General features: G+C 37.1%; 1 protein-coding gene across 9 annotated transcripts in view; it reads left to right on the plus strand.

Annotated features, from left to right (window-relative positions):
* Positions 1-15055, plus strand: part of ADCY7 (adenylate cyclase 7) — a 68269-nt gene that overhangs the window by 22079 nt on the left and 31135 nt on the right. For all 9 annotated transcript variants that reach the window (XR_012652211.1, XM_075040198.1, XM_075040195.1 and 6 more), the window contains 2 exons: positions 11513-12056; positions 13357-13557. Coding sequence is in view for 8 of the 9 variants with exons in the window: in XM_075040198.1 (XP_074896299.1) it covers positions 11886-12056; positions 13357-13557 (372 nt within the window). In the remaining variant the exon portion in view is untranslated. The remainder of the gene's footprint in view (positions 1-11512; positions 12057-13356; positions 13558-15055) is intronic.

Consider the following 15055-nt stretch of genomic DNA (forward strand, 5'->3'; position numbering starts at 1 on the left):
CTTTGCTATTTTAGAAAGTTCTTCTGTGGACATCATGTTGCTCTGAGGCAGTAACTGCACAGCTTTTTAGAGAAGTGACTTTTGCCATATCCTGAAGGTTTGCTGTGACTATCATATTATTTCAGTTTTTTGGTATTAATTAGTAATGTTTTAATACTAGTTAACTGGATTTAGTATCAGCAAATCCAAAGGATAAAGCTGCCTAAGGATAATTTAATTTAAAAGTGTCTGTTTCATTTTGGCTGTTGCCAGGTGAGATACCCATGTTTCCCTTGGCGAGTCAGTACTTTACATGGTGCAGTTTTCCAGTAGCCTGTTGAAGTTGGGAACAGTAGGTAGGGCTGGCTGTCAAGCAAAGCTTTGAAAATGGTAAGATGAAAAATAAGATTAAATGAGAAGAACGATAGTGATTAGATCTGTGTGCAGACATTCTATTATCTTAGTAGACAATCAAAACTTAGAGTGAAAAAAACCAAAAAATAATCCTGTGAGGCATGTTGGTTATCTATGGAAAGCTCTCACTGCTTCTGCATGGCTTGGCTCTTTTGCGATCCAAGAGAGCTTACCCAGGCACTCATGAATGCTTCACTCACGTGGCATGTTGTCTGGATCAGTGAAAAATATGTATACAACTCCTAACAGTTTTGAAGTGTGTGTTGCTATCATGTGGGACTGAAAATACAAGACTCCAGAGGTTTGCATCCCATTATCATCGTTTTATTTCAGAGTGAGTCAGCAAAGGACCTTTCCTAAACACAATGTCACATTTTGGAAAACTTTTAAAAAAAATTTTTGTGTTTGACTGCTGTTGTGTCCTGAGATAGGGTGTGACTGTAGAAACAGCACTTCTAATAGAAGTGTAGGTATGCCTCCTTGGTGGTGTTTTTAATACTTAACCTCCAAGGGAGGGAACTTCCTTATTGCAAGTGTTGGTTTTACTTTTAGTTTGTTTGGCTGTGAAGTACAGATGTGGTAGTATAACAAATGTTGCATTGTTGACATGTGAAGAAGTTTGGGGAACAGTAAAATTCCCCTGTAATAAATGGTATGTAGAAATAAGATTTTTAAAACACATACTTGATAGGACTTACTTTTGAAGTACTAGTTGTTAAGCAAAGGGGGGACTGGATTTAATCTGCCTCCTTCCTTTCCCCCTTGTTTCATAAATGGGATGAGGGCTTTGCTTTCTTAAACTTAAAGGGCATTTTATAACTTAACAAAAATATTTGTACTGTAATATCACCCTGCACTACACTGCTCCAGGTACTGATGCACAATCATGTTCCTTCCATTGTCCATCTCTTGGCCTCGGGCTGAGGTTTATTTGCAAAGTGAGATTGCCAGTGGGTCTAATTGCTTTGGGAAGACTACTACTCTGAAGAATGATGCAGATGATACTGTTGAGTGAGTAAGCAGAAATTCAGATAGAAACAACCATTTTGGCCTTTGGCAGCAGACACAAGTGATGTCGTTCTTACATTATGGTTTACTCTTGCATTTTGGTTATGATGTTTGGCATGTTTGCTTTAAAAAAATACTTGGTTCTGTAATGGAGCTCTGTACTGATAACAGAGTACAGTAGAATTATAGTGCTGATTTATGCTTTGAGCAGCCTTAAAGGTCCATTACCTACTATTCAGTGACACATTTGTAGTGTACATGTCAATGTTAGTTCAGCTGAAAAATTAGAGACTGGGGAAAAAAAAGCCAAAGAAACCAAGTCATTGACATCAGTGCGTTAGTTGAATTTCAGCTGCACGTATGTATTTCTACTCACTTCAGTAGCATGGAAGTATTGTAGATAGGGGAGAGAGTTGTTTTTATCTTTGAGCCTCCTTCTTTGTTTTACTGGGTTTAGTTGGACTAAACCTAAATAGCAAGTGATTTCTTATCTTACTTGGTACAGGTTTTATCTTCTTCCCACCCATAGCGTGGCCCTTATCCCTTGCCATATTATGATTGCAACTGTTCTGTGCAAATATACTATTTACCCTAGAGGTGGGAAAGATGCATTTCTATCTTGAACTCTCCCTAAATAACTGAGACAGGGGAAAAAAAAAGTAACGTGTGGTGCCCATTACAGTCCTGTTCACAGTGGGTTTTTTTGGGGTTTTGTTGTTGTTGTTTTTTTTTTTTTTTTTTCCTTTTGAACATATGTTGGCATATCTAGCTGTAGTTAGAAGACTCAAGTTACGTCCTTGTACTCTGGCTCTGTCACATCAGCAGTCTGTGCTTCTTGATTGCTCTAGTGAGATATAAAAACTGAGGCATATTTAAAATATTGCTATACAAATGAGAGAGATTTCATTCTAGATGTAACTAAGTAATTATTTTGAGCTTAGGAAGTTTGTCAGATTGAGCACTTTTGTTTGCTATATGCTTGTAATTCTGTATCCTAAATGATGTCTGAAAAAAACTCTAGACAGTTTAAACATACCTTTCTTGAAGTGACTTTTTTTCTTACTGCAAATTTCAATATAAGCTGAGTATTACCTAGTGTAATACATTTTTTTCCCTTAAAAAAAAAATCTTCTGAAAATATTAGGGATTTTAATTTCTGTAAAAATCAGGGGTATTCTAGTAGAGATTATTGAGGCTTATTCACTCTACCCTATTCCTATCTCAGCTGAAAACTCTATTTTTCCCCATAGTGTTCAAGTTAAACATTCTGTGTATCAGGGGTGTTTTTTTCTGCAGTTTCTATAGCTTAATATTGCTGCATTTATTACTATAAATAAATGCACAAGCATTCTGCTTTTGATGTAATTAAACTGAATTTACACAAAGAAAAGCTATCCTGATTTCTGATGCTGTTTTGTTCAAAGACATGAATCTTAAATAGATCACTGAAAACTAAAAGTGTAAGTGGTATATTGAATTTTGTAGTGGTAAGTTCAATTTTAAACCAGCTAAAGTCAGAAAATCTATCCGTAAGATGTGACAGGGAGTCTGGGAATCATGAAATAATCACACACTTTGGACTATGAAAGATGCAAAGCACAGCTCAATTCCCTTCTGGTGGGGTATACCTTTTCACACCCTGGAGTTTGCTGCTTATGAAAACCAGTATTACAAAAGGACTTCCCCTCGCCCCACTGAGCTAGACCCCACAGTTAATTATAAGGCTTAATAGATTTGTTCATTGAACCATCGTGTGTTTGCACAATAAACTACCTTAGAACAGTAGTGAACCCTTCCTTGTGATTCAGTTGCACCAATCTGCTTATATGGATCCCTCTTTCACTAACTCGGTTTGTGAGCTAGTCTTAAATTACAAATCTTCAGTTTCCTGAGCCATCTCTTCTAACCATTTCTCTGTCCTATCTGGATCACTAGTGTAGAGATTTCTTTCTGTGACTGTAATCTCCTTCCTCAAAGCACGTCCTGTAATAATAGTGGTATTTAAAAAGGGACAGCAAACCCCCAACTCCAGAAGTGATATTCTTGGTATTCTTTTTCTTAGGCTGTGGACCCGTGAGAAGTGATGAGTCAATTTAACAACTCACTGCTGCCCTTGCTTTCCTGCTTGTGGTTTGCCTTTCCTTTCCAAACACTGGGCCAGCTCCAGAGCTCATCTATCTCTCTGCTAGCTGTTGCACTCCACCACCCTGATAGAGCAGTGACCTGCCAAAAATAACTTTCTGTTCTTGTATTTGGTGAATAGGCTCCGAAGAGAGCCCAGCAGGTGAAGGAGCTGGGTGCCTGGGCAGGCAGGCTGTGCAGCTGGCACAGGACAGGGGGTCCGAGTGGGTGAGACCTCCTCCTTTGGGTGGTCTGAGCCAGCTGTTGGGCTCAGGTGTTTGTCAAATCACAGCCTCTGTTATTTCACATCTTCCATTTCTACTAGTGACTGGAAAACTGTTTTCAAATTACACAACTTGTTATTCCTATTTTAAAGGCTATTGTAGAGCAAATGTCATGAGAAGAAGCAATCTACTGAAATAAGAATGTGAATTAAAAATTTCAGTTTCAATGCTTTCTTTGTGGTATATTTAGCACTATCATTGCCGTGGCTCTCAGTGTTCAAGGGCACAGCCTAGGTGATGCAGTGAAGTATTTTACCCTGATTGTTCTGACATGTGGTAGAATTTCTTCAGCTTCCTGATTTTTTTCCAGATAACAGACTATTTTTTCGTATTGATTTGGCTTTTTTACGTAAATATAGTTTTGAGTGATGATGTGTTGAAGTAGGTATGCTCACTTTTTGTAAGAAAATAGAAGGTAAATATAAGTAAGATTTTTCTGTATTGCAGAAGGAGGTCTTCAGAGATTAAACATAATTAAGGAGGGTGAAATTTCACATGAAAACCTTCAAAATGTAAAAAAAAAAAAAAAGTTTGCCTTTGTAAAGACACCTACCTGTGCAAGTAATATTTACCACTGCTAACATATAGATCATTAAAAACACATCTGTTCTCCATTTAATAGTTTTGTATGAGTAGAAAATCAGAGGTGACTGCAGGCTAGCATTTGAAAACAAAGTCTAAAGGAAGAAGTGTTGTCTTTAATGTGAATGGTATTTCCTGTGGTGTACATTTGGATTGCTAATGTTCATTTCCTAGACTGAATTAATTGTGGAGTCCACTAGACTGGAGATTATTTTTGCCTGAGGTTCATAATTCATCTACTAATCTCCTTCAGTTATTCTACTTGATGTTTATAGATTCCTGATTCCCTTTTAATATCTGTTAATGGTAATTATGGTCAGTGATCATTCTGGTCATGAAAATTGCAAAAGTAATTTCAGAAACACTGTTGTCATTTGTGTGAAACAAAAGATGGAATGGAAATCAAACCTGTACCCTCTGTCTTTGGTGCTGTAGGACTTAAAGATGGAAAAACTGGTTCTGCCTGCTTTTGTGCAGCAGTTATTGAGAAGAATAAGGCAATGTATATCACTTGGTTCTTGGTATTAGGGTTTGTTTTAATATTTCAATATTTCATAGGAAAGGCTGCTTTTTAGTAAACAGACAGCTTTCGGTAAGCAAGACTTGAGTCCCTGGCAAATGAACACCTAAGTGAAAATATACTTTAAAAATTGTACAGGCAGTTACTGTGATTGTGTTTGTGAATACATCAGTAGTTTTGAAATGAAGAACAGAACTGCAACATACTCAGATCCCATTCAGAAAGACATTAACTTGGTCAGTAGCTGCTGTGAATAATTCTCCCAAGAGAGGTGAGAAAGGAGGTGATCACTGGCCATCTGCGCATCCTGTTGCATGAGTGGGCAGGAGGGTGCAGTTTTACCAGACCTGGTCCCCAACCTGTGGCTGAGCTAGCACCTGAAAACTGTTCATGCTCTGCAAATACAGAGAATAAAGGAGGACCATCCCAAGAACTGTTTTGTTGTTATCAGTCTGATTTTTATATCAGGTAGCAGTACATCATTCTTTCTGTTGCTACACCTTGCATTGCCAGGGGGGACAATGCTCTTTTTGCCACAGTTTGAGAGAAAAGTCACTGTGAAGGGTGGCTTTCTGCTCTGCTCTTTCAGTGCCTTCAGTGTTCTCCCATTTCTCCCTCTGCCCTTGCATTGCTCCTCACAGACAATTGCTGGGGAGGAAGGTGCTGAAGTTACCCCATGCATCAACACCCTTGGGCTGATGTGTGACCTGCAGTGCTTTATAAAAAGAAAGAAAGAAAAAAAAGGTCCAATACTGTGTGCCTGAAACAAATGCACCTGCATATTGTGGGGGAAAACTGATGGGCCTCTGCTACTTGAGCTCTAAATGGAAAGTGGGTGATCAAGAGATACTTGGGATGGATGCGCATAGAAAAGCAGTTCCTACCTTTGGCTCCAACCAGGCAGTGGGGACTAGGGACTTTCTGGAGGCAATGCAGTTCTCCAGACAGCAGGAAAGGTCACTGGAACTGAAACAAAGAGCTGCTGGATAGTGATCACTAACTACTGCTGGTCAAAAGAGCTGAGGCTCAGGGGCAAGACCCTTTAGTTATTACCAGGACAAAGACTCAAGCCAAACTTTTAATCTTAATATATTTCGAGAAGCATCTTGAGAAGTCTGAATCTTCATGGCATTTGCCTGTTCAGTATTGTTTCAGAGAAATAAGACCTTTGCAGCCAGAAGCTTCAAGGGGCTTATGAAATGTAAGAATTTGATGTGATTCTATCTGAAGTTAATAGAAAAATTGACTTGATTTTTCCTGGCCGTTCAGTGCTTGCTTCTTCTATGCTGGTTGGCATATGCACAGGTAGGGTTGAATGAATCTCTGGGAGGCAAAAATCACCTCCATCTCACAAACATTTACATTATTTTACAGATGGTCACCTGACCAGAGAATGAAGTTTGAGGTGCTAACAAAATTATTTGGGTGACAGCTGGCTATTAGAATGGAAAATACAGTGCTGATGCACCTTGGAAACTAGTAATAGCCTATTTAGAAAATAAGATGGGAGGAAGAATGCTCTGTTTAGTAACTAGCCATATTATGAAATTATATAATGAAAATATGCCTACAATGCAAATGCGTGGGAGGAAGGCTGTTACCTGATGATGCATTGCATATTTTTTCTGACAAGGCTGGAGATAGGAAATGAGGGAAGTCCTTGCTGCTTTGGAGGTACAAGGAATTGCGTTCTCACCCCATCAGCTAATTTGCGTCTGCCCTGAACTTTCTGCTTTGCCTCGGTAAAGGATTGGTCTGTGTGATGCGTGTTCCCAGATTAGTTTTCCTTGTGAAGAGACTTTCTTTTTTGTAGCTACTTATCTTAAGCAAACTGCAAAAGAAAAAGGCTTCTCTGACTTTTGTAATACTACTTGTTAGTGTAGCCCATGATATCACGTTTCATTTAGTTTTCTTTAAAACACTTGGTCTCTATAGGCTCTGTAGTACAGTCATGTTTATTCTGCAACTGTTGAGTCCAGGCCAATTTTTAAGAAAACATTGCGTATTGACACAAGGCACCATGGACAGTTTTAACTAGCCCAGGAGAACAAAAGAGCTTCAATCCAAGCCTAGTAGCCTAATGAAATGTTTGCTTTCATGTTTTTTTGTAACAAAATCCTATGGCTTTGTCAGCAGAAGACCAGATTGTTTAGTGATTCTTGAAAATTCCCATCTACAGGAAGGAAAGCATAGGGCAGTCAGAAATACACATATTTGTGGAAGATAGAAATGTCTTTTTTGCTTGCAAGGGTAAAGTGGCTGTGCATGTACGCCAGGTCTTGCCCAGTACTTACCTAGGTAAGTTTCTGGTGCTGAATCTGAATGCAACCTTGTTCCCAGTGGCTTGAAACAGAGTAGATTTGGAAGGCTGTAGCTGTTCTGATTCATATTCTGGAAGGAATCCTATTGTACAATTTTTTATGCCTATCACATGTCCAGTGTTTGTTCTTACATATTCATTGGGCAAATTTCTTTAACTGACCAAATGTTTTTCACATTAATTGGCATGCAGATGGCTGTGGAGCTCACACAGATCTGACTAGATTGTATTCATTTGGTAGATGTTCCTGTAGGTTCTCAGTGCAGTTTCCAACCCATGCTGCTGGGGTTGTTTCTTATATATACTAATCTGGTTGACAAATTGTTCCTTCTCCTTTCTAATTCCTCAGAACACAGTGAAGGCTTCTAAAGAAATGAGGCTTTTTTCTCAATAAACTGATGATCAGAGCTCCATGGTTTTATGGCAGCAGCCTAGATCCAATCCCCATTTGGCTTGGTGTGTTTGCCACTGGTGCTTCTGGGAGTGCTCTTTGGTTTTTGTGGCCTGTTGCCGTTTCAGGATTACACCTCTCGTGGTGTCAGAATGGCAAATCTCCAAGAAACAATGACCAAAAAAAGCAAAAGTGATGCTGTGGTGTACGGTGCCCACATGATCCTTAAATACATAAACAGGAATGTGTTAAATTGATGATTTTACTACTTTGTGATGCCATTGGTGAGACAGAATCTTTTTCTCTTTCTCAAGTCTGTCTTCTAAATTTTCAGAATGTTGCTGGAAAAAAATCAGAGAAGGGGGAAGAGTGCAAAAAGTGGTGACATTGACCTAAGTCTATTGACGTTTCTTAAACAAAAGATTGTCTTGTATATTAATGGAAAGAGGTAATGCCAGTAATGTTAAAAAAAAAAAAAAAAGAAAAAAAAGGCTGCTGAAGGGTTTGTAGTGGTTTTGGAGCTGAAATACGATTCTTATACTAATGTGTGTGTGTGTGTGTATGTCTGTTTTTGATTGTAAGTTGATGATTGGCAGGTCATTACATAAGTCACATGTAAAAATGTGTTTATTCAACTATCTTGGTTTCAGCTGGGATAGAGTCAATTTTCTTCCTAGTAGCTGGTAGTGTCGTGTTTTGGATTTAGTATGAGAGTAATATTGGTAACACACTGATGTTTTAGTTGTTGCTAAGTAGGGCTTATCCCAAGTTAAGGATTTTTTGGTTTCCCATGCTCTGCCAGCAAGAAGGTGCACAAGAAGCTGGGAGGGATCATGGGCAGGACAGCTGACCCCAACTAGCCAAAGGGCTATTCCAGACCATAGGACGTCTTGCTCAGTATGTAAACTGGGGGGAGATGGCTGGGAGGGGTCAACCGCTGCTTGGGCATCGGTCAGTGGGTGGTGAGCAACGGCATTGTGCATCATTTGTCTTTTCTTGGGTTTTATTTCACTCTCTTTTTGTTATCTTCATCATTATTATTATTTTTGTATATTTTTATTTCAAGTATTAAAGTGTCCTTATCTCAACCCATGAGTTTTACTTGTTTTTGATTCTCCTCCCCATCCCATGGCGGGGTGGGGAGGAGTGAGTGAGCAGCTATGTGGTGCTAGTTGCTGGCTGGGGTTAAACCACAACATCAATTAATGCATAATTGCATGATTCTTAAATAGCTAATTTTGTGTGTTGCAAGTAATTTGCAATTTAAAAAATATTTAACTTGAAGGAGCACAAGTTGCTCTGTGGTACTTTTTGAAAAGGGAGGTGGCAGTGGGACATGGGATACAAATCGAAACTAGTTCAGGGTTGAATTATTTGTCTCAAAGTAGCATTTATGCAGCGTATTGTAGATTCTTGGTAAATCAATAAAGTACTGTTTGGGGGTTTCTTTACCTAATAGAGTTTTGAGAAGAAAATGCTATGACCCAGGAGTCTTTCATAATTACTTGTAATGTATATCTACAAAGATCAGTGGAGGAATAAACAAATTGATAAGGTAGCAATCTCTTTTATTAAAATGGATGAAGCCATTGAAGAGACATGTCTCTTCAACTTGGTGTCCTGTAAAACTCTTAAATAATATTCAGAGGTAGTTCAAGGTTAAATTTGACATCTTTTTCATCTTCTGAACATTAGATAACTGAACCACACGGTATAGTTCTGTAGAATAGGGACTATCCCTGGTATTGTTTTTTCATTGACATAGTCAGAAAAATAAATTACAGAATGCAATCTGTGAGGTCATTTTTCTTGGATTTCAATATTAAATAGCCCAAGACAGGATTATCATAATTGCAAATGTATTACTGCTTAGCAATTAATAGTTATTTTTAGAAATTGGATGTGGTTCTGGTAACTGGAAAAATAAATCTGCCTCTCAAAATATCTATTATCATAAAAATTACCCTCAAAAACATATTTCTGCAAGTATATTAAAGAACTTTTTCATTGTTTTTATTATGAAAATACATTTATAGAGGGACCTGGGACAGCAAGCCTGTAATCTCTTACGTATAGTGGATCTCACCAGGCAGCATGTGTTCCTGCACCCCCACCCCACAGTAAAGGAATTCTTCAGGCTGTTTAGTCACTTGTCTGCCTCTCTGGTGCATCACAGTAGTAACCTTCCCACTGTCTATAGCATGTTGTTGCATTCAGACTAAAATACTTGCCCCTGTGCACACCTCCTGATAATTTCCTTTTCAGAAAAAACTGGCCTACGCTCAAGTGAAGTAATCTGCAGTCACCTGTATGACTTGGAAAATGCATTAGGGCATGATTTGAATGTTTCAATTTCTTCTTTGCATCTCCTTTACTTTGTGTAAGTGTCAGCAATTTCTAAGATGCATTCATGCACTTTTGCAAGACCATTATTATACACGTGCAGATGGTATGAGTACCAGAAGAATTTTTTCAGGTGAAAAATGGGAGGCCTTTTGTTATGAAGAAAAGCTTAGTAGTAACTAGTACAGGTGAGGTATTAGGTGTAACATTAACTATACATGGGAAAGATGTATTGAAAGATGTTTTCAATTTTATTTCCATTTTTAATACATATGTGAGTTTATTCCAGGTGTTACTGAATAAAAGTGATGCAATATGGTCTTTTCTCTTTTTGTGATTAATCCAAGTTTGTGATATACTCTGGGCAAGAAGTTGTAGTTACTAATTTTGCTGCAAAATTCATTCTTTTTTGTCCAGTCTCAGTATTGGTATATCTGGTTTTGCCTGCTTGGTCATTAATAATTTGGTAGTATGCTTGGCTCCATTTACATAGGCTAATCACTCATCATGGTTTCTGAAACATTTTCCTTAATATCACTTCTGGTTGTAGTGTCAATGCAGTCTAAACACGTGTGTGGTTAAGAATTTTGCCTTTTGAGAGTAACTGACTAGGATTTGGCTTTTCTACAAGTCTTTTAGCAGGTTCTTTCTTCCCAGAGCAATGGCCTTGGGCACCATGGTGATGGCAGTTGAGTGGCAAAGAAGCTGTTGTCCTGTTATCAAGTTTTAATAAGACTTCTGAAATCCTGTTTTTCATGCTTTCCTCCATCCCATCCCCCTGCTTTTTTTGTTTTACATCTCTTGGCATTGAGTGAACTATATTCATGAATCTATTTGAAAAACATTGGTCATTAGCAATTAACAATACAGTTAATTCCTTAATGTTCATTGTTAATAGAACACACCTATTGCCTTGGAAACACTATTAATTAGAGTTGAATGAAATATATAGAACTAGATGTTAAGCATCTTTTCTTTAAAAAAAAAAAAAGTTTAATGAATTTTGGCCTGGACAGCTGTATTCTTTTCTCATTTTCTATGCCTTTTAATTAAAGTGTGAAAGGAATTAAAAAAAAAAAGGATTTCTTAAAAATTAAGAGGCATGTTTTGAAAAATACAAATAATATGTATTGTGATTAAAGATTATATATATATATACACACACAGAGGCATGTACATCACTTCAAAAGAGTTGTTAGTATTCAGTTACACAACGTGTTCATGGAAACAATGTCATTTGGTCAAGAGGAAACAAAATAAATTTCGTACTTTTTTCATGTGAAAATGTTTCAGTTGCTAGAGTAAGGTGCAGGTGGTGTGCACAGAGCAGCCATCGGCAAGCGCTGCCCAAGCCCTGCCTCTGCAGCTGCTGGGCAGCATTGCCCACTCACAGGGCTGTTGGGCTTCCACCCTGCCAGCAAGAAACAGCTTTTGCTCACTGGTTAGAGCATACAGATAGGAAGTTTAAGGAATGTACTTTTTTTTGCCTTGGGGAACACTTGCGTACACTTAACTGAATACATTAATTTAATAATACTCTCTCTCTGCAGAGTTCATCCCAGGAAGTGAGATTCAAGCTTATGGAAAGGAGTTAGAGACTTACTTGCAAAATAATAATGAAAAAAAACCCATGCCAAAAACTCCTATCTGCACAAATACAAGTTGATCTAGAGATTCATGCATAGAGCTGGTGATGAATTGCCTATGGTTTTGGGGAGGCTAACTCTTTTGCTTTTGGTTGCATTGGAAATCTGAAGTCAACGCTCATGAGAAGTAAAATCAGAGAACGTGGGTTACTCAGTGTACCTAAAGATTGCAAAGGCAGCAGCGAAAAGACAAAACTTCTCTTTGAAGCAGTAGATTCAGCTGTGCCTTATTGTGTGCACTGGGAACTGAGAGAAATAGCAGCCAACCTGGGAGAAAATGCCAGCTAAAGGTAAATACTTCTTCAACGAAAATGATGACTGCAGGATATCAGACCCACTCTATGAGAAGTACTGCTATACAAGCCAGCAGCATCCACTCCTGTTATTGCTGCTCTTCATTGCAATCATCTTCTGGACTACTCTAATTATAATTTTTTTTGTCACTGATGTGAGTATACTTTTTTCTTTGTGTTTGATGTTTTCAGAGATGATGAGGAATCACTATAACAGAACACAAAACATTTCTGGATAAATAATTTTTTGAGCCACATGGTAGCAAAGTTGCAATGTTGAAAGAAATCAAGTAATCATGTATGTGATGCTGTGTATGTAATGCTGTGTGTGTTTTTGAAGGGACAGGGAAGAGAGGAGACAGTGTTGTCAGGTATAGGCACAGTTACTACAAGGGTTGTTCTTTCCTTCCTATATGTTATGAACAAATCATAACCTATGCTAAGTGATAGCTGTGAAAGTAAATAAGTAATAAAGGGGCCAAGGAAGGAACAAGAATGTAAGTTAAAATGCCCTGCATTTCTCTTTATTTTCTTTTTAGAGTCATCTAAGAAATGTAAAATAATATGGTCATTCACTGGTTAGGAATTCCTGAGGTGATTTTTTTTTTTTAAAGGTTTTGTAGATATTAATTCCTATTGCCTTTTTTTTTTTTCTAATAAAACCACAACAGGAATCTCCCAGTAGAATGGGTGATACACTGAATCAATAGTTAGTTAGCAAAAAGCAGGGATCCTATGGGCATAGGAAAGATGCAGCTTAAAGAGTTTTTTGTTGTAGCATAATATGCTTTTCTGTAAAGAAATTAGGTGTTCTTCAAGCCAGCCCAGTTGACAGCTAGTAAAAAGGGGAGTTGATTTAAAGATAATGTTGTAAAAAGGTAATAAAGAAACTGTTATAATACTTCATTGCCTTCTAACACTGCTTTCCAAATACTGTGCTTCATGATGAAGTGTCTTTAAGTCTCCCTTTAGCAACAAATCTGATCTTACCAGTTGCACTTGTATTCCTTTTAGCTTTTATTTCTTAAAAAAGGAAAGAAGTAGCAACACTATTTGTATGTTACAAGTCACCTCCTGTAAAACTTAGGAAAAAAGCCGTTACACTCCTTTTTAGCAAAGCTTGAACCCCTTAAATGCATTTCTTTGGGTACATCTGCATTGTACAATATAGTATAGTTAGAACTTAGCTTAAAAGACAAAACCAAAACTACTGATTTGGGAAATAATAATGGTGGAACTGGTGTAGACTGGGTATCTATAATAGTATTTATTATATTATCTCTGTATGTGTGAATATCAGAAAGTGTTATTGCTGCCACAGCTAGACTATTTAGGAACTCAGGTTAGCATATTTTAAAGATATCTAAGCTGTTTCCAGGACAGTATAGATGCATTTTCCATTTTTTCTAAAGGCGACATTTAGACCAAATATAACACATTGTTTTGCTTTTGCAGGAAGCACATTATCATCTTGCCTTCATTATTGCAGTATGTGCTGCTCTTGTCATATTTGCAGTCATGTACTTACTTTTATGTATTGAATCCCTATTTCGGAGATGGCTAACATTATTTGGAATTATGATTTGGATTTGCTTCTTAATCATAGGATATGTATCTCTTTTTGAAAAAGAAAATGATTATCAACTGTGGGAACAGGTATGTATATCTTGTTCATTCAAGTACTTACATAGAACCCGTAGTCAGTATATATGAATGTGTTTGCTTTATTTTTTCTGGATGTTATAATGGCATAATATTTTTTTCTTGAGATTTAGGTTCACTTTCCTAAATTGGTTTTATTGGTTTGTTACAGTAAATTTTAGTTTGTATTCTTTATTACAGTGAAAATACAGTTCAGCTGAGAAAATTGGATAACTGCATAAATCTATGCAGCAATTGCATCTTTAAGTTGTAATTGAGTTGTATTTTTATTTAAGATTTTTCTAAATCTTAATTACTATTAATTCATCTTTGAGAGAATTTTTCATTAATAATACTTGCTTTATTAATTTGTATGGGTCAAAGTAGTGTTCAAGAAATGTATAAAGGATTCTCAAGCTGGGTGTGCCCTAGGGAGCATGTTTTCAAATCATTGGGAGAGGTGAACAATAAGAATTAATGACACATCCTGGCATAGCTGGGTGTGACTAAAGTTCATTGCTTAGTATATCTGATCAGAAGACGGGCGATTTCATGATGCCAAAAATATCATAATCTGTAGGAAACTCCTCCTAGGCTCTCATAATGTAAACAGAAGAGTTTTTAATGAAATAAAAATTACTTTTTATCTTGTTTTACTGACTTTTCCCCTTCCCCTCTTTATTTGAGATAAAGAAAGATATAAATTATCAGTTAAACAACCAAAATCTGATTTGTATTATGGCCTTGATCCAGCACTGTGTATTTACAGTTGCTATTCAGTATTTTTTAACTTAAGGAAGAAGCTATTACCTTAGGAAAAAACAAAATTTACTGTTAACTGTAAGTACAAACATGTAACGAAGCAAAATTTGGTTTTGCTGCTTTCAGTGCTACAAGCCAATGTCTTGTGGTGTTGTCATGTGGTAATAATTCATTATTGTTGATTTAAAGCCTAAAATATAAGGAGACCCTAGATTAGAAGGTAGAAGTAAATAGGTTCATTTCAGACTTTAGTCTCAAGTTATGGATTTATCACTAAAGTTACCTATTTAAATGCAGGTATAACCTGCTTGTTCATGCTTATAAAACTATTACACAGCATTCAGAACTTTATGTGACAGGGGTTGTATTTATGGCAGAAAAAGATATTATTTTTTTTTAGTCCAGCTAAAATAGTAAAGATGAACATGAAAAGATCACTTTTGTTGAATGAAAACTTTTATTTGCTTGTTTGTTTGTTTATTGCTGTCCCAACCAAGCTATCTATTCTGGCAGAACATTTAAGTGCAGACTGGGCCTTGAGACTTCCTTGAAGGAAGCTTATGTCTGGAATGGCACCAGTTGAGTTGCAATGATGAGATGGAGCTGAGCCAGGAACACTGCAATATTTTCCTCTGATCAGGGTTGTTGGTTTCCATATATATGAGCTAAAGACTATAACAAATCTGTAAATATGGATTTAAATTTTATAGACCTTCCTTCTGATCCCTAACAGTTTAGTGGACCATTGTGT

This window comes from Buteo buteo, chromosome 11, assembly GCF_964188355.1.
Source record: "Buteo buteo chromosome 11, bButBut1.hap1.1, whole genome shotgun sequence".
Classification (NCBI taxonomy): domain Eukaryota; kingdom Metazoa; phylum Chordata; class Aves; order Accipitriformes; family Accipitridae; genus Buteo; species Buteo buteo.